This window comes from Chiloscyllium punctatum, chromosome 1, assembly GCF_047496795.1.
Source record: "Chiloscyllium punctatum isolate Juve2018m chromosome 1, sChiPun1.3, whole genome shotgun sequence".
NCBI lineage: Eukaryota > Metazoa > Chordata > Chondrichthyes > Orectolobiformes > Hemiscylliidae > Chiloscyllium > Chiloscyllium punctatum.
The window spans coordinates 24,448,712-24,469,718 of NC_092739.1; the positions used below are offsets into that span (position 1 = coordinate 24,448,712).

At 41.9% G+C, this 21,007-nt stretch overlaps 1 protein-coding gene across 5 annotated transcripts in view; it reads right to left on the reverse strand.

Annotated features, from left to right (window-relative positions):
* slc2a9l2 (solute carrier family 2 member 9, like 2) overlaps positions 1-21,007 on the reverse strand; it is a 390,239-nt gene that overhangs the window by 19,780 nt on the left and 349,452 nt on the right. For all 5 annotated transcript variants that reach the window (XM_072579596.1, XM_072579412.1, XM_072579774.1 and 2 more), the window contains exon 12: positions 13,584-13,711. In XM_072579596.1, the coding sequence (XP_072435697.1) occupies positions 13,584-13,711 (128 nt within the window). The remainder of the gene's footprint in view (positions 1-13,583; positions 13,712-21,007) is intronic.

The following is a 21,007-nucleotide window of genomic DNA, read 5'->3' on the forward strand; positions in this document are numbered from 1 at the left end:
AAGACCTGTCCAGTGATATTTGATTATGGAAACCACCAAACCACAACAGCTTGTAGAAAATGGCAGTACCGGCCCTACTGATTGTGATACCCGGTAGGTTGGTTTGCTTTTGTAGGGACGTTAAACAAATGATAAACCGAGTTTTGCAGGTGAACAAATACCAAATCTCTTGTATACAGGATTTAAACGCAAAACTGACAGGGGGCTGTCCTTCATGAAGCTGGACATGAATGCTTGCAGTTACGGTTAGATGAGGATTCCCAGAGGTATGCTACAATTAATAAGGGCATGCACCAATATACGAGACTGCTGCTTGGAGTAGCATCAGCCTTTGCAATTAATGATGGAGAACATTTTATACAGTCTATTCCAGGTTGTTATTTATTTAGATGACGTGCTTTAACAGGAAAGACCAATTAGGAGCACTTAGAGAACTTAAACATGGCCCTTAGATGTTTCTTCCAGGTGGGAACCCAACTTCGAAGGGAAACTTGTGTTCTAAGCACCTCAGGTTGTAAATCTTCAGACTCAGAGGGGGAGGGATGATTGGTTGTGATTGTAATGAGGTCAGCCAGGTGGACATCATGGAATATGAGCTCCCTGATTGGGGCTGTGAATCTGGTCCAATCGGGGAGCCCTGACTAAACCTACGTGTCAGAGGTTCTGTTCACTCTGAGACCTGTCTCTGAGGAAGCTGGATCAGTGTCAAGGGCTCTCCATATACATATAAAAGGTGACCTGGTGATGGGATACTGGCCTCTGTAGAGTTATTTCAGTTACTTTTAAGAAACATTATTCAGTTATTGCTCTATAGCAGCTACTTTGTAGAGATAGCCTTTTAGAACATGATTTATAGTTTATAACACAGATTATAGTTTAGAACACAGATTATAGTTTAGAACACAGATTTCCCCCACATTGGATGGTGATTCAGAAAAGTTCTGTCGTGTCATCAGTTGCTAATGCTCCTTGAACCATAATAGAATATTGTCATTGTGAGCGCAGCAGTGCTCTAAGGTGATGGCTAGAATGCTGACTTGATATGTATCAAATTCATAATGGAATTTTGATGACACTGCTTAGGAAATCACATCAATAGTATACTTTTGGGTATCATACTTGATTCATGTGATCCAAGTGAGCAGATAAATCTAAGAAAACATTTTGTAATAAAACAATAAAATACAGCCCAATATAATTTGGAGTTAACAGACCTATAACTGCATGGCAGAAGGTATCATTCACCCCTTTATGTATTTTCTGCATGCAAATAAATAGATTTTATCTGGATACTACAAATAATATATACGTCCCCTCAAATTGTGGCTCACTGCCTTCAGACATGATAAATTCCAAAATCTACTTTATTACTACACCAACGCTTTACTGCCTGTAACCTTGTCATTATGTTAGCATGTCATATTTTCACATGTACAGTATCTGTCAAATAATCATTCTTAAAAGGACATTAAGCTTCACAAATGCACAACGCACTGGTGTGGCTTACAGATGTTATTTTCTAACCAGTGATAACTTCCTGCAGAGATTGCTACAGCAGTCAGTTAAATCTGTTTATCTTGGCTTGCTCTTTTTAGGGAAGTCACTGTTAGGTAGATCACCCAACATTTCACAATGAAGCAGTTAGCCAGCAGTCCAGCCCATTTAGTGATGCTGGTTAGAAAATGGTCTTAATCTACATTAGCCTCTTAACTGTTTAGATTATATCTGGATGTTCACTTCCACATCTGCTGAAATTGCACTATTTATTAATGAGCTAAGGTGCATAAAATATACCCTCCTGCAGTAACTTCTTGGCGTTATCTTGATGAAATCTTGGACAGAAAGACAAGTACTATATTTTGTGATGCACTTTTCTTGTGGGCTTCATGGAAGTGGTAGATGCAGGTACAGTTACATAATTTAAAAGACATTAGGACAGATACATGATTAGGAAAGCTTTTGAGGGATATAGGCCACATACAGGCAAAAGGAACCAGTTTACTTTGGAAAAGCTTGTCGGCATGGACGAGATGGACTGAAGGGTCTGTTTCTGTTCTTTAGGACTCTATAAACATACATTGAATGTTGTCTTGCTGGAGACAGGAGTTGAATATGAATGAATAGCATTGCATTTCCAGGATCATGAGTCAAAGAACAATTGAAATATGGGACTAGCCCCTTAAAGCTGCAAACAGGCCACCTCAAACGCATACTTCAAATAGATTAGATTAGATTACTTACAGTGTGGAAACAGGCCCTTCGGCCCATCAAGTCCACACCGACCCGCCGAAGTGTAACCCACCCAGACCCATTCCCCTACATTTATCCCTTCACCTAACACTATGGGCAATTTAGCATGGCCAACTCACCTAACCTGCACATTTTTGGTCTGTGGGAGGAAACCGGAGCACCCGGAGGAAACCCACGCAGACACGGGGAGAATGTGCAAACTCCACACAGTCAGTCACCTGAGGTGGGAATTGAACCCGGATCTCTGGTGCTGTGAGGCAACAGTGCTAACCACTGTGCCACCGTGCCACCCACAAATATGATATGATAATGATGTATTAGTGATCTGAACTCTTTACTCCAGTCTCAGATATGGTCGAAGATGAGCAGGCATGCATTGGAAGCCCACTTGATATTTTCAAATGACTCACTAACAAGCAATGGAGCTTATTAGAGAGCTGATTTTTGTGCAATTTTGAGTAGCATATCGCATATCTCAGGCATTGGATGGGACAAAGTAAAGCTTTGTGGAAGCTATGAGGAGGCAGCAAAAGATAGATGCAAAGTCCTGTATCTGGGATCTGCATGGAAGGAGACAGTGTCAGAATATTTTATTTTATTTTGTTTATTTATGGTTTTGGGTCTATCATAATTAGAAAAGAGAAGCTGAGAAGTCACTTAAATTTGTAACTCTGACTAAATTTTTGTTATCATCCCTCTCCTTCAAGTGTTCCAGCCTGGACTCCCAATTAGACGTGGAGATATCCTCTCTTCTACTATCATCCTCCTTCCCCCAGTCTCCTCCCTTTCTCATACTGCCACCTTTGTGCTATTAATGCCCAACTTCACTACCTGATGCTGATTCACCATGTTGAGTTTCTATTCTACTTCTGTCACCCACTTAAAAATGCAAGATCCAGTCCATGGATGGTGGATAACCACCAATGTCCCTCCAAGACATGAATTCAGAGTGTGATGAAAATATTCCCTACCTGCCTAGGTGAGTGCAGCTCCAACAACACTCAAGCCATTTTATATCAGCTCAAATGAAGAAGCCCATTTGACTGGCACCAAATCCACAAGCATTCATTAATCGAAAATGGACACATACTAGCAGAAGCGTATACCACCTATAAGGTGCACTTCAGCATCCACCCCTATTCTCATTTGGAACTGTATCACTGCTCCTTCACTGTCACTGGTCTAAAATCCTGGAACTCTCGTTCTAAAAGTGCTGGGTGTACCTATGCAACATCGATTGGGGTGATTCAAGAAGATGGTTCATCACCACCTCCCCTGGGTTAATTAGAGACTGGCAATAAATGTTGAACTGGCCTGTGATAACCTCATCCTGTGAATGATTTGGAAAAAAACACAAAACTCAAGAAAACAGCCATTCTATAGTGAATGCAGCTTTTCAATGGTAAAAGGAGAGATAGTGTGAAGTAAAGTGGAATTACAGTGTGCAAGGCAGAGAAAACGGAGTTTAGTAATAAATAGAAAATTGAGTTTCTTTCACATTTACATTTCTCTCCTGTGGTTGAAAGTTCTTTTTGATTATGAAAGCAGAAATCTCTCAACACAATTTTTCAAAGTCATCAGGAAACAATGAAGTAGGTTTCGCTTTACTCTCATTCTCACTAAATTGTTGAGAAAAACAAACACACCTCCTTGGCATCCTCCATCAGACGAAATTATAAATCTAAAAACACAGGATCAAGCTTTTTGATCCACTGTGGCACTATCGAAACCACCATCCAATTAGTTCCACCCATAGACTTGCAGTCTTTTCTTTTGTAAGTATATATTCAGATTCATTTTGCATCTGCTTCCACCACCCTTTCAGGCAGTGTGCTCCAAATTATAACAACTCGTTAAGTAAAAATAATTTTCCTACTTCTACATCTAAAGCTTCTTTGGTTGATAATCTTAAATCAGTATCCTCAGAGTCCTCCTTTAATCTCTATCCCGGCTGTTAACCTCCTACACAATTTTGAATGCCTCTATTAACTCCCTTTGCTCTACAGAGCGCAAACCCAGCTTCTAGATTTCCAATCTCAAAGCAATTACCCTCCCAGGATCACATGGGAAAACAGGTGAACATTCTACAAGTTGCTTTCTGGGGAAATTATATTTGCTCAATCACTTAAATTAAATTGAATGTCTGTGTGCATCGCAGAATGCAGGATAAGTAACTCACTGAAATGTCTACATTTGACTCTTTCACTTTGACTGTAAATTTCATCTAGTAAAACCAGGACAAAAACAGTGGGTAAGAGCAACACAGTTGTCGATATATATTTATCTTTTTAAAAATTTGTTTGTTTCTCAGTTTCTCATGCCATCAGGAGGCAGGTCCAGAACTTACACAATTTAATTTCTCTAAAACCCATATAATTGTCAATGAATCCAAAGGGTTCAGATTTGGGTTATTTTGAAATTTACCATGAGAACTTTAGTTGAGCTGAGCCAGTCTCAGATACAATACGTGGAGCTGTGTTTATTTCTCAGCTACCTTTGTCAGTATAATGCATCTTGTTGGAAAATTAAGAAGTTCAAGGTGCCTTATTTTACTCATGATTAATACTGACTCAAAATATTATCTCATTCATTTCAGCTTGAATGAAGAATGAAGTTCAACACAGGGAACCAAACGTGATGAAAACGAAATAATGATTATGACATGGATTAACCGATGTCAATGTCTTCTGATGAAAGCAATACATCTTATACTGCCTGCTAATTTACATGCAATAGCAGGTGATGTAATTTGGAGAAAAGCTTGAATTAGTTTAAGCTTGCCTGTGCTACTTAACATCAGCCTCAGTCTTTTAAAGGGGAGATGCATTTTGACTTAAGTTCATCCTTTTCAGTGTGAAAGTGATGGCCCAATCAGTTACTAATGCTACCCTGTCGAGATGCAGCATCTAATGGCTGAATTTGTTACCTTTCGTTGTAGCACAAATAGAACTTAGTGTGGGAAACATGGACAGAGGTAATCTATTCTCAGCTTGTGGCTGTCAAATTTCAGATTGTCCTCATTGTTCAGAGAGACTTGTGGAGTCATATAGCAGCCTAATAGTCTGCCCTTCTAGTGTTGCTGAGGTGCTGCACTTGATCACCAGTATTGGTTACAAGGAACTCATGTCTACTGTCTTCTCTCAAAATAATAGCGTTCATGTTCACACCACTGTTACTACATCAATGTCATGGATGTTGTCCATCAGCCAGTCAGTCCAGACTGCTGCCACCCGTGACAAAGTGGTGCAATCTAAAGTCAGGGCTTCTAAACTCAAGGCTACAGATGGGCATCCTGCAACAACATCTTGTCATCCTTCCCAGTGAGAGTCAACAAGCCAGGCTGCACCATTGGGTTGGCACTTTATAGGATCACCAGGACAAGCAAAGCTAATTATGAAATTGGCACAACGTAGATCCACAAAGGAAATAGATGTATTTGTAGGAAATGTTGAATGGCTTGATTGGTTTGGAATGTGCATTTTCTGGGCATCTTTTATTTCAGCACCATGGCCAAAAGAACACTGAGAGAGAGAAGATGTGAGGCTATTGCTAATTGAAGATTTCAGTCAAAGGGTAAAAGGTCCCAGTAACTTATCAACTTCAATGCATCCAATAATTCCTCTTTATCTATTTTAAGCTGATGACAGAACTTCTATCATCATGATAGATAAGTCAATCACAGACCTTTGGCAAGCTAAGTAGAAAGTTAGCAAGCAGGATCTCAGTTGTAATAATCTCCAGTTTGCTCCCAGTGCCATGTGCAATTGACTACAGAAGTAGGACAATAAGACAGATGAATGTGTGGCTGGAAAGATGGTGCATTATGGAAGGCTTTAGATTCCTGAGACACTGGGACTAGCACCGAGGGGAGTTAGCACTTGTACAAAGCGGTAGGTTGTACCTGAATAAAGTTGGGACTGATTTCCTTGAGGGGTATTTTGCTATTACTTCTGGGAGGAATTAACTTGGCAAGTGTGGGAACCAGAACTATGTTAGAAAATAAAACCAGAGTGCACAAAACACTGGGAGAGACAGACAGCATTAGAATAGAGAATAGGATTTATTAGTTGGAGTCACAGAAAGGAAGAAAGAAATGGAGTCTAAATCAGGGTTACTATGTATCGATGTGAATGCATGGAGTCTCGTCTATAAATTGGGAGTTGCAGGTGAAGATTGTCATGAGGAATTACAACGTTGCAGCAAGAGCAGAGACTTAGATCAAGGAAAGGCAGTACTATGAATTTAAAATTCCTGACTACAAGGCATTCGTAAGAGATAGAAAAGGGGAATAAAAATTGAGGAGGGATAGCAGTATTGGTTACAGAGCGCATTGTCGTGCTGAAAAAAAGAGGCTGTTCCATAAAGTTCAAGGATGCAGTTGATATGGATAGAACTAAGGAACAAAACGTGCACAATTACATTACTCACTGCAGTCTATAGACTCCTACCTACTGGTAAGGATGTAGGGCAACAAATCTGCATGTAAGCTGTAGAGAGGTGCAGACACTACAGAATAGCTATAATGAGGAATTTCAATTATCCAAATGTAGACTGGAATAATTGCCATGAAGAAAGCTGTGAAAACCAACAATTCCTAGATTGTGTCTGGACAAATTTTCAATAGCAATGTATCCAGTCCAACCCAAACAAGAGATAATGCTAAAACTTGGGCGGCATGGTGGCTCAGTGGTTAGCACTGCTGCCTCACAGCACCAGGGGCCCGGGTTCAATTCTCACCTTGGGCAACTGTCTGTGTGGAGTTTGCACATTCTCTCTGTGTCTGCGTGGGTTTCCTCCGGGTGCTCGGGTTTCCTCCCACAGTCACAAAGATGTGCAGGTTAGGTGAATTGGCCATGCTAAATTGCCTGTAGTGTAGGTGCATTCGTCAGGGGTAAATATAAGGGGTGGGTTTCTCTTCGAAGGGTTGGTGTGGACTTGTTGGGCTGAAGGGCCTGTTTCTACATTGTATGCAATCTAGATTCTTGGGAATAAAGTGTGCCAAGCAAAGTGAGTGTCAGTGGGGGTGCGTTTTGGAGACAGTGATCATGATATTGTAAGGTTTAGGATGACAGCTGAATGGCCAAATAAAAATAATTAACTGTGGGTCAGCTGACCTCCTTGGGGTAAGAACAGGCTGGGATTGACTAGAATTGAATGTAGAGGAAAATACTGTAGCTTGACATTGGCTACCTTCAAAGAAGATAAAAGCATATTATTGTGAATTCTGGAGATCTGAAATAAAAACAGAAAGTGCTCGAGAAACCCAGCTATACCCTCTGACAATCCTCCTCACTATCCGCAATACCACCTGTCTTTAGGTTGTTCGCAAACTTACTAATTAGACCAGCCACATTTTCCTCTAAATCATTTATGATGATCATGAATGGCAGAGGTCCCAGTACTGATTCCTATAGAACATGTCTAGTCACAACCCTCCGTTCTGAAAAACAACCTTCCACCTCTATCCTCTGTGTCCTATGGCTAAGCCAGTTCTGTATCCATCTTACCAGCTCAACCCAATACCATGCGACTTCACCTTTTGTACCAGTCTGCCATGAGGGACTTTGGCAAAGGCTTTACTAAAATCCATAGATTTTGCCCTCATCAATTATCTTTGTCGTCTCATCAAAAAAACTCAATCAAGTTAGTGAGGCACGACTTCTCCCACACAAAATCATGCTGTTGATATCTGATAAGTCCATTTCCTTCTAAATGCGTATAGATCTGAGAATCTTTCCAATAATTTCCATACCACTGACATTAAGCTCATAGGCCTGTAATTTCTTGGATTATCCCTGCTACCCTGAAACAATGGGACAACATTGGCTATTCTTCAATCCTCACCTGTGGCCAAAAGGATACAAAAATGTCTGTCAATGCTCCAGTAATTTGTTCTCTTGCTTCCTTCTATTCTTGGATAGATTCCCATCAGGCCCTGGGGATCTGCTTTAACCTTTTTTAAGATGCACAATACCTCTTCCTTTTTAATCGCAACTTGGCTTGGAAATTTGACACTCCCTTCCCTGAGATTATCTTCCTCTAACTCCTTCTCTTTGGTGAATCCCATTGCAAAATATTCATTTTGGACCTCACCTACCTCTTCTGAGTCCACAAATTGATTTCTTCCTTTGTCCTTCAGTGGGCCAACCCTTTCCCTGGTTACCTTCTTGCTTTTTATATGTGTATAAAAAGTCTTGGGATTGTCCTTAATCCTGTTTGCTAATGACTCTTCATGACCCATTTTAGCCCTTCTAATTCCTTGTTTAAGTTCTTATCTACTTTCCTTATATACTTTAAGGGCTTCGTCAGTTTCCATCCTCTTAGATCTTACATATGTTTCCTTTTTCTTTTTGACAAAGGTCATAACAATATTGTTGGTCATCCAAGGTTCACGTAACGTGCTATACCTATCTTTTATTCTTGCAGAGAAGTGCTGCTCCTGAACTCTTATCAAATGTCCAATGTGGATTTACCCTCAAACATCCGCCTCCAATACAAATTCTCCAGCTCCTGCCTAATATTATTGTAGTTTACCTTCCCCCAGTGTAACATTTTTATCCAAGGCCTGCTGTATTCCCTATTCATGCATATCTTAAAACTCATGGTATTATGGTCACTACTCCTGAAATGCTCCCCAACTGGTCCTTCATTTACCTGGTCGCACTTATTTCCCAAAACCAGATCCAGTATAACCCCTTCCTTGGTTGGACTGTTTACATACTGCATCAAAAACCTTCCTGAATGGTCCTTACAAATTCTGCCCTGTCCAAGCCCTTAGCATGAAATGAGTCCCAGTCAATGCAGAGGAAGTTAAAATCACCCAACACAATAACCCTGTTGTTTTTACATCTTTCCAAAGTCTATCTACATAATCTCTCTTCTATCTCCTGCTGGCTGATGGGAGGCCTGAAGAATACCTCCAGCATTGTGATTTCACCTTCCCTATTTCTGAGTTCTACGCATATTACCTCACTGCATCAGTCCTTTGATGTATCCTTTCTCAATACAACTGTGAGATACACCCTTACCGGTAATACAACTCCCCCATCCCTTTTACATTCCTTTCTATCACACCTGAAACATTTTAATCCTGGGTCATTCAATTGGAGATAGAGATTAAGATAAAGGAGATGTATGCTATGACAAGTGTCAGGTTGAAAATACAAAACTGAATACTGAAGATTTAGAAAGACATTGCGAAACATGTTGGAGTTGGAAAGAGAAAATATGAGAAAAGATTAGTCACTAATATAAAGGGGAATCCCGAAGTGTTCTTCAGGCACATAAACAGCAAAAACAGAAGTAGGGCCAAAAAAGGGATTTACAAGTGGAGGCTGGTGACATGGTGTAGGTGTTAAATGGATACTTTGCATCTGATCTTATTTAGAAAGGAAATGTTACCTGACGAGTTCATGGCGACAGAAATCTTGCTCCCAGAAGAGTTCAAAATAGATAAGGAGGAGTTATTGAATAGATTGTCAGCATCTAAAATTGATAAGGTACTGGGACCCGATGAGATGCATCCAGGAGTACAGAAAGAAGTGGAAGTGTAAAGTGCAGTATCACTGGGCAATAATCTTTCATTCTTTGCTAAGCTCCAGGGTGGTGCCAGTGGACTGGATTATTGCAAATGTAACATCTTTGATCACGGCATGGATAGGGTAAACAGACAAGGTCTTTTCCCTGGGTTGGGGGAGTACAGAACTAGAGGGCATAGGTTTAGGCTGAGGCAGGGAAGATTTAAAAAGAATATAAAGGGCAACCTTTTCACACAGAGGGTGGTGTGTGTATGGAATGAGTTGCCAGAGGAAGTGGTACAATTACAACATTTAAAAGGCATCTGGATGGATATATGAATAGGAAGAGTTTAGAGAGATATGGGCCAAATGCTGGCAAATGGGACTAGATTTAGGGTATGAATGAGTTGGACCAAAGGGTCTGTTTCTGTGCTGTATATCTCTATGACTCTAAGGTTGTAGGATAATCCTAGCAATTATAGACTAGGCAGTTTATTTTAAATATCAGGGAATAGTTATTCTGGATAGAATTGATAATTACATGGAAAAATGTGGATTAATAAATTGGAATGTAGATATGAAGGACATGGACTTCAACAACGCACTCAATACAGTGTTACTAGGTTATAGCTGATGGAATAAACGGGACAGTAGTAAAATGTTTGAGTCTAACATGGCTTTGCGTGTGGGTAATCATGTCTCACAAACTTGATTGAGTTTTTTGAAGAAGTAACAAAGAGGATTGATGAGGGCAGAGCGGTAGATGTGATCTATATGGACTTCAGTAAGGCATTCAACAAGGTTCCCCATGGGAGACTGATTAGCAAGGTTAGATCTCACGGAATACAGGGAGAACTAGCCATTTGGATACAGAACTGGCTCAAAGGTAGAAGACAGAAGGTGGTGGTGGAGGGTTGTTTTTCAGACTGGGGGCCTGTGACCAGTGGAGTGCCACAAGGATCGGTGTTGGGTCCTCTACTTTTTGTCATTTGCATAAATGATTTGGATGTGAGCATAACAAATATAGTTGAAAATGTGTTGCTGGAAAAGCACAGCAGGTCAGGCAGCATCCAAGGAGCAGGAGAATTGACATTTCAGGCATGAGCCCTTCTTCAGGAATGAGGAAAGTGTGTCAAGCAGGCTAAGATAAAAAGTGAGGAGGGACTTGGGGGAGGGGCGTTGGAAATGCAATAGGTAGAAGGAGGTTAAGGTGAGGGTGATAGGCTGGAGTGGGGATGGGGTGGGGGCGGAGAGGTCAGGAAGAAGATTGCAGGTTAGGAAGGAGGTGCTGAGTTCGAGGGTTGGGACTGAGGCAAGGTGGGGGGAGGGGAAATGAGGAAACTGGAGAAATCTGAGTTCATCCCTTGTGGTTGGAGGGTTCCTAGGCGGAAGATGAGGTGCTCTTCCTCCAGCCATCATGTTGCTATGGCCTGGCGAAGGAGGAATCCAAGGACTTGCATTTCCTTGGTGGAGTGGGAGGGGGAGTTGAAGTGTTGAGCCACGGGGTGGTTGGGTTGATTGGTCCGGGTGTCCCAGAGGTGTTCTCTGAAACGTTCCGCAAGTAGGCGGCCTGTCTCCCCAACATAGAGGAGGCCACATCGGGTGCAGTGGATGCAGTAAATGATGTGTGTGAAGGAGCAGGTGAATTTGTGGTGGATATGGAAGGATCCCTTGGGGCCTTGGAGGGAAGTAAGGGGGGAGGTGTGGGTGCAAGTTTTGCATTTCTTGCAGTTGCAGGGGAAAGTGCTGGGAGTGGAGGTTGGGTTGGTGGGGGCTGTGGACCTGACGAGGGAGTCACGGAGGGAGTGGTCTGTTTGGAATACTGATAGGGGAGGGGAGGGAAATATATCCCTGATGGTTGGGCCCGTTTGGAGGTGGCGGAAATGACGATGGAGGATACGATGTATATGGAGGTTGGTGGGGTGGTAGGTGAGGACCAGTGGGGTTCTGTCCTGGTGGCGATTGGAGGGGCAGGGCTCAAGGCGGAGGAGCGGGAAGTGGAGGAGATGCGGTGGAGAGCATCGTCGATCACGTCTGGGGGGGAAATTGCGGTCTTTGAAGAAGGAGGCCATCTGGGTTGTATGGTATTGGAACTGGTCCTCCTGGGAGCAGAACAAATATAGTTAGTAAGTTTGCAGATGACACCAAAATTGGAGGTGTAATGGACAGTGAAGGAGTTTACCTCAGATTACAATGAGATCTTGACCAGAGAGGCCAATGGGCTGAGAAGTGGCAGATATAGTTTAATTCAGATAAATGCAAGGTGCTGCATTTTGGGAAAGCACTTTATGGTAAGGTCCGGGGGAGTGATGCAGAACAAAGAGACCCTGGAGTGCAAGTTCATAGATCCTTGAAAGTGGAGTCACGGGTAGATAGGTTAGTAAAGAAGGTGTTTGGTATGCTTTCTTTTATTGGTCAGAGTATTGAGTACAGGAGTTGGGAGGTCATGTTGCAGCTGTACAGGACATTAGTTAGGCCACTGTTGGAATACTGTGTGCAGTTCTGGTCTCCTTCCTATCGGAAAGATATTGTGAAACTTGAAAGGGTTCAGAAAAGATTTACAAGGATGTTGCCAGGTTTGGAGGATTTGAGCTATAGGTAGAGGCTGAACAGTCTGTGGCTGTTTTCCCTGGAGCATCGGAGGCTGAGGGGTGACCTTATAGAGGTTTACAAAATTATGAGGGGCATGGATAAGGATAAATAGACAAAGTCTTTTCCCTGGGGTCGGGGAGTCCAGAACTAGAGGGCATAGGTTTAAGGTGAGAGGGGAAAGATATAAAAGAGACCTAAGGGGCGACGTTTTCACACAGAGGGTGGTACGTGTATGGAATGAGCTGCCAGAGGAAGTGGTGGAGGCTGGTACAATTGCAACATTTAAAAGGCATTTGGATGGGTATATGAATAGGAAGGGTTTGGAGGGATAAGAACCGGGTGCTGGCAGGTGGGACTAGATTGGGTTGGGATATCTGATCGGCATGGACAGGTTGGACCGAAGGGTCTGTTCCCATGCTGTACATCTCTATGATTCTAGAGGCAAAGTACACAAGTGACCATGGGGGCTTTCACATCCCATTCCTAACATTCATAAGGGCACATGTTCCTGAAACTTTCGCAGAATGAAAGCAAGAGCTGAAAGGCTGTCTGTTTTATCCCTTCAATACTTTAAGAGTACTGAAGCCAATCATTATGCCCTGGCTGCTCACAAGCATATGATTTGCAAAATCGGTGCAGATCAGGAATCATTCCTGTCCCTCAAATTAAGTTGACACTAGACTGTTCATTTGAATGAATTTCCATGAGTGTTGAAGCTTTAACAGATGGCTGCACTTCAGTAATTTCTGGCATACTATCAAGAGATTTTGGATAATTGACAAAAGAAGCAGAGAATTTCTTCGATCAACAAATTGATAGGATGTAGAATGTGCTGCCTGAAATAGTGGTGAAAGTATATTTAATAATAACTTCCAAACAGGGAAATGCTTCAAAAGAAAAAAAACACACACAGATCTATTGGGAATGAGCTGGACTAATTGAATAGCTTTTCCAAAGAGGCAGTGCAGATATGATGTACTGAGTAAACACCTTGTGTTCTGTGTGATTCACTTAAAAGTGCAGGTAGTGCTGTACAGTGGAATACAAATCTGTTCTTTCAAATTCAATGGCTCCAAGAGTAAGACAGGTTCAGTCTGTCTAACCATCAAATTCTTTAAATAGCTCAACCTGTTTTCAAGGTTTGTAATATAAGTCTTAACTTACTTATTGACATTTATATAGCTGTAGAGTTTGCAGTCGCAGGAGCTTTTAATTAAACTGTACCTGGATAACAGGAAAAAGAAGTCCGACAAAAAAGTTGGAAATCCAGAGCACTGTGCCACCAACCATGAATGCAGCAGATCGACTGGACTGATCAAACATCTCGCCAGTAAGGACAAAAGGAATCCCTCCTGAAATAAAGACCGTGCACCAGTCAGGACTTAAAACATCATGGTTGATGCTGATGCACCAACCCAAACAAACCTGAGAAAAGACCCAAGTTTGGGTTCAAGAAAAATCAAACTTTAAGTGCTACGTTAAAGACAAATTGTAATCGAATTGCACAATGTTCCTCTGCCTCCCTTATCAAACATCTCCATACATGGTTTATTGTAAGCTATTCTGTAGATTTGAAAGTAAGTTTAATGGTTTGCTCTGTATAGAGCTGCCATTAAACTTCCAAATGCAGAATGAAAGAAATCACATATTTCTTGAAATTGCATACACAGTAATCTTAACTGTGTTAGAATCTCACCTTTACTAAGCTTTGGACCCTCAGACAGTTGTTTGCTTGGATAAAGTTGCCTCAGTCCCACAGACCATTCCCTCATTAGACAGAGGTGACTGGTAGTGGTTTAACCTGAGGGTCAATACGCCTCAGGCCAGGGGAGAGGATGAGAGTCCTTCATGATGAGGGAATTACAGAGTATCGGATAGTACAGGGGTTGAACCCATATTTTTGGCATCACTCTGCATTGCAAACCGGCCATCCAGCCAACTGGCAGCGAAATGACTCAATCCCCTTATGGGACCAGTGGGCAGAAAAGATCCTTGTGCAATCAATTTGGCACCTATTTGGCTGTGTGTCAGGAGATTAGGTTGTTTACCAATGTGTGAGAAACATTCCCTCTCTCCAATTTGCCTCTGAGTGAGGAAACTAATCCTGCGAGACATTTACTTAATGCAGTCTTCTGGGATTTGAACCCCCTACTCTTAATGAGGATCACACGCACCCTGGCAATAGTTATAATGCTTTGATTTAATGTGACTGCTGGCAATAAATGTGTGAGGCCACTCTAAAGCTTGACAGTGAGTGGTCCTGGCTGAGGAAATTCACATTATTCCTGCCTCAGGTCTTTTGCTTTCCCTTCATGGGGCAGAAGTAGAATTGACAGAATCATGGGAAGTACCTTTTGTGGCTTTAACCTGCCAAGATTACTAAGGATACTCTGGAGAGATCTCAAAGTTCAAAGCTATGTTCCATATTCACCATTACCAGGAGACCATGAAGGCACGCCATAAAAAGACAGTGATATTAATCTGGATACCACACAAACTATTACAAGGATAGCATTAAGTTATTCTAACTCTATTATTTGTTTTTACAATTGTTCAACTATCACTCCTTATTCACTTGAAATAATGGGTGAAATCTGACAGCTCTTGAAAACATCCTTCCTTCCAGATAAATGTGTCAATGAGTTTAGATTCCTTACAGTTTGGAAACAGACCCTTCGGCCCAACAAGTCCACACCGACCCTCCGAAGAGTAACCCACCCAGACCCATTTCCCTCTGACTAATGCACCTAACACTATGGGCAATTTAGCATGGCCAATTCACCTGACCTGCACATCTTTGGACTGTGGGAGGAAACCGGAGCACTTGGAGGAAGCCCTTGCAGACACGGGGAGAATGTGCAAACTCCACACAAATAGTCGCCCAAGGCTGGAATCGAACCTGGGACCCTTGTGCTATGAGGCAGAGTGCTAACCATTGAACCACCATGCCGCCCCTCAGGATCTACTTTCAGGATCATCTTGGAGATTGCCAGTTAAGAAGCTGCTTCTGAAGCAAAGAGAAAGACTCTCAGAGGAATCACGATTGCTGCCATTCCCAACCATGGACCCATCACTAGGATATGGCTCCATTGGCTCACTGGTCTGCTGCTGGACTCAGCACTCAGTGGAAGGCTGTTCTGCTGCTGACCAGACCATGGTGAGGTCCATCCTGTTGCACACAAAATCCCCTCATGACTGTCACAACCTTGCTTCCATTGCACATTGGTTCAGAGGTGGGAATAAATCTGGCTGCCCACTCAATTTGGACATTTCCTATTGCTTCTGTGATCCTGACTCTAAACCCAGCAGCTTTAGTCATAACTGATTCCACAAAATAACCCCGTTTCCCTCTATACAGACAGTGCTGCATATTTCACTTTATATTTCTGATTTCCAGTATTTTGTCTGTAACCTGTCCCATTTTTCTTTCATATACATAGTACAGTTCTCATGCTCCACTGCATTATGAAAATAAAATTTATTTTAATTTCTGGGTTCATTAATAAAAAAAGTGAAATATTGGCAGAGACAGAACTGTTATAAATTTATCGTATCCACATAATGCACTAAATTATTTTTAACTAGGTTGCATTTTAGGAAGAAGACTATCCATTGCAGTCATCAAGTTATTTAATTATATGCACTGCAATTAAATAAAAAATATAACATGCATTATACTCTAGCTGTAGAACATGTTTAATCGTCTCAGTATAAAATAATTGAATATTAATTTTGCAAAATATCTGTACATATATTTAACATATAAATGTAAAATGTTTAGTCATATTATAATACTTAGTAATTTTCCTCCAATAGGGCATTGTTCAGGTGAAAGAAGATTGCCTGCTCCATCAAGATTTTGAGATGCTGGTGTTGGACTGGGGTGTACAAAGTTAAAAATCACACAACACCAGGTTATAGTCCAAATGGTTTATTTGGAAGCACTAGCTTTTGAAGTGCTGCTCCTTCATCAGGTGGTTGTACAGCAGGATTATATGACACAGAACTTATAGTAAAAGATCACAGTGTCATGCAACTGAAACAATATATTGAACAAACCTAGATTGTTGTTAATTCTTTCATTTTTTAGAATGGATTGCAGGTTTCGGTTCATTGATATGTAAATCCCAGAACTTCGTTTGCCTCACATTCTCAAGATAAGTTAAGGTTTTGTAAAAAAAAAGTGACATCTCAGCTCAGACAATGTATTAAAGATGTGAGTTTGGAATCTGTTATTCCAATATCCCAATCTTGAGTCAGACTGGTTCTATTTCTAAAGTAGGAATTTATAAAAAGTTTTATGGATTGACTGCCTGTAGATTGTGTGTTTTTTTATCAAAATAGAATATATCTGCAAATACAATTCTGCAAATGTGAAATCACCCCATAGATGTGTGTGTGCGCATATGTACGTGCATGTGTGCATGCGTGTGGGAGAGAGATGGAGAGTGTGAGAGTGTGTGTTGAGTGAGCGTGACAGAGTATAAGCCTGTGACAGGGTATGCATGTGTGTGAGAGTGTGGGGGATGTATGTGTGTGTGTCTGAGAGCACGTGTATATAAGAGAGAGTCTGCGTGAGTGTGTAAGATTGCGTGTGTATGTGTGCTTGTATGTGACTGTGCGTGTGAAAGTGTATAGTGTGGTGGGGTCATATGTAGTGTGACATGAACCCAAGGTCCTGGTTGAAGCATGTGTACTGAACTTGGCTATCAGCTTCTGCTCGACCACTCTACGTTATTGCATATCCCAAAGTCTGCCTTGGAGGATGATCACCTGAAGATCCAAGGCTGAATGTCCCTAACCGCTGAAGTGTTCCCTGACTGGGAGGGCACATCCCTGTCTGGCAATTGTTGTGCGGTGTCCATTCATCTTGATAGTCAAGTTCTGTACCAATGAAGATGGCCTAAACAGGGACCTTGGATTCATGCCACAATACAGGTGACCTCACTACATTATACACTCTCACACACACACTCACATATAAGCACACATACACACACACTCCTACATACTCACCCACTCATGCAGACCCTCTCTCATACACACACACTCTCACGGATTTATATTCCATCACACTCACACACATACTCTGCCAAGCACGCACACACGCAAACACACACTCAGATGCACACGCTCACACCCTCTCTCTCTCTCTCTCTCTCTCTCTCACACACACACACACACACGCGCGCGTCTATGGGGCGAATTTGTATTTGCAGATGAGTTCTATTTTTGCTCATAAAGCTCACAATCTGCAGGCAGTCAATCCATGTGACATTTTATAAATTCCTACTTTGGAAATAGAACCAGTCTGATTCAAGATTGGGATACAGACAGACTTTATCCTCACACCTTTAATATATTGGCTGATTTGAGATGTCACTTTTTTTCATAAAACCTTAAGTTTTCTTAAGAATGTGAGTTAAAAGAAGTTCTGGGATTGACATATTAATGAACCAAAACCTGCAACCCATTCTAAAAGATAAAAGATTTAACAGTAATCTAGGTTTGTTCAATATATCACTTCAATTGCATGATACTATGATCTTTTGCTAGAAAATCTGTGTCTTATGATTCTGCTCCACTGCTACCTGATGAAGGAGCAGTGGCCTGAAAGCTAGTACTTCTAAATAAACCTGTTGGACTCTAACCTGGTGTTGTGTGATTTTTAACTTTGTCCACCCCAGCCCAACCCTGGTGCCTCCACATCATGATTTAACAGGGATGAGTGCACGAATAACCAAGCCCCACAGTTCCGTAAACTATCACAACGTGTATAAATGTATAAAAACCTAATCAGACCAGCAAAATGACCAATCGGCTTGACTGACTAATACTCCGGAAAAGAAATTCACACCAGGTTATCATCAATTCAGAAAAAAAACTCTTTTTATACCCACATAAATTCAGGAACAACAATGTATCGAAAGGATTTCTAAACTAAAGCTGTACAACTTAAACCACCTTCCTTCAAAATTCCTAAATACAATCACACTTTTTTTTTGGAAAGAATGTAATGCATGCCATTGCAATAAACATTTTGTCAAGTTTAGAATTTAATGTTAAAAATGTTTTATGTAATAAAACTCAGCATCACAAATTATGTACCATGAATTACTTGAAACGCAGTGACTGCTTTAGACATACAATCATTCAGTGATGACATGATCAATCCATGGCAAGTGTATTTAGATTGATGGCTTTCTGCATTCAGGGGTGTATCAGTTTTTTTATACATAAAAAAGTGCTATCTTATGCCTGTAGTCTTGGGCCAATTTAAATGTAATGGTGTATGGGAAATTATTGCTTTCCTTGTGTGTTGTGGCTTTAAGAATAGTAGAGCGGTGATGATAAATGAGATATTGACAGATTGTTCTAATTCTGCTTCTGTTCAGATTTAAATCCCCTATATAACACAAATATAGAAGGCATTGCTACTTAGTGACTGCATCATATGAGCATGTAGACATACATTTGGCCCCTCAAGTTTGTTCCACCATTCAATAAAATCATGGCCGATCTAATAACTCTACATTTCTATTGACCTATAATAACTTTTCAGCACATGGTTCACAAGAATCCAGCCACCTCTGCCTTAAAAATGTTCAAAGACTCTACTTCCACTATCTTTTAAGGAAGAACTTTACCAAAAAGCCACACCTCATACTTTCTAAATTAACCTCCATCTGCCACTCCTCGGCACACGGCCCATCTGATCAAAGTCCTGTTGTACTCTGAGATAGTCTTCTTCCCTGTCCACTACACCACCTATTTTAGTGTCCTCTGCAAAGCTACTAACCATGCCTCACCTATTCACATCTAAATCATTTATATAAATGATGCTAAGCAGTAAATCGATCGTTGAACCTTGTAGCACACTTGGTCACAGATCTCCAGTCCGAAATGCAACCCTCTACCACCAATTTTGCATCTAATTGCATCCCATGTTATCTAACCTTACTAACTAGTCTACCATGCAGAACCTTGTCTGAACACTTTGCTGATGTCAATATAAACAACATTTACCACTTCAATTTTCTTTGTCACCTGTTCAATTAAATGGTGAGACATGGTTTCCCTTCCATACACAAAGCCATGCTGACTGTTCCTAATCAGTCATCACCTTTTCAAATGCATGTAAACCCTATCCCTCAGAATCCCCTTCAACAACTTAACCACTACTGATGAAAGGCTCACGGGCCTTTCTATAGTTCCCTGGTTTTCCCTTACAGTCTTTCTTAAGTAATGACATCACATTAGCCAACCTCCAATCTTCTGCAGCTCACCAGTGGCTATTGAATATCTCAACAAAGGCCCAGCAATCACAACCTTAGCTCCCCACAGCGTTCCAATGTACACCTGATCAGATCCCAGTGATTTATCCACCTTTATGTGTTTTAAGACATCCAGGACTTCTCTTCTGTAATATGAAATCCCTCTGACCTTCTTCAACTAAACAGAAAACGATAAGCATCAATTCTATAAGTGAGGCCATTATCTGCCATTCAGGGTAGGGCTCAGCTGGAAGCGTTCTGGTTGTTGTGTTTGTGTTTGGGTAGCTACCAATTTTGTTGCAGGACTCTCTGGTTTGCAGCAGCAGCTCACTCTGCTCCCTCGGATGCTGCCTGAACTGCTGTGCTCTTCCAGCACCACTAATGGGCAGCACAGTGGCACAGTGGTTAGCACTGCTGCCTCACAGCACTAGAGATCCGGGTTCAATTCCCGACTCAGGTGACTGTCTGTGTGGAGTTTGCACGTTCTCCCCATGCCTGCGTGGGTTTCCTCCAGGTGTTCCGGTTTCCTCCCACAGTCCAAAGATGTGCAGGTTAGGTGAATTGGCCATGCTAAATTGCCCTTGGTGTTAGGTAACGGGTAATTTTAGGGGTATGGGTGGGTTACGCTTCGGCGGGTCGGTGTGGACTTGTTGGGCCGAAGGGCCTGTTTCCACACTGTAATATAATCTAATAATCTAATCCAAAATCTGCTCCCTCACTTCCAGCCACTAAGTGCCGCTAATGGGATAGGTGCCAAGATACTGTGGAGAAAGTGAGGACTGCAGATGCTGAAGACCAGAGTCGAGAGTGTGGTGTTGGAAAAGCACAGCAGGTCAGGCAGCATCCTAGCAGTAGTAGAGTCGATGTTTCAGGCAAGAGCCCTTCAGCAGGAATGAAGCTTGTGAGCCGATGCGGGTAGAGAGATACATGAAAGGGGGTGGGGCTGGGGGGAAGGTAACTGAGAGTGTGAGAGATAGATAGAGGTGGGGGTAATGGTGATAAATCAGAGAGGAGGGTGGAGCAGATAGGTGGGAAGGAAGGGGGACAGGCAGGACAGGTCATGAAGGTGGGATAAGGTGGGGTGAGGAGCAATAGGGAACTTTTGAAGTCCACATTGATGCCATGTGGTCACGGTGGCTCAGTGGTTCGCACTGCTGCCTCACAGCGACAAGGACCTTGGTTCGATCCCTCCCTTGGGCGGCTCTCTGTGTGGAGTTTGCACATTCTCCCTGTGTCTGCATGGGTTTCCTCTGGGTGCTCTGGTTTCCTCCCACAATCCAAAGATGTGCAGGTCAGGTGAATGAATTGGCCATGCTAAATTGCCCATATTGTTCAGGGATGTGTAGGTTAGGGGTAAATGTAGAGTAATGGGGA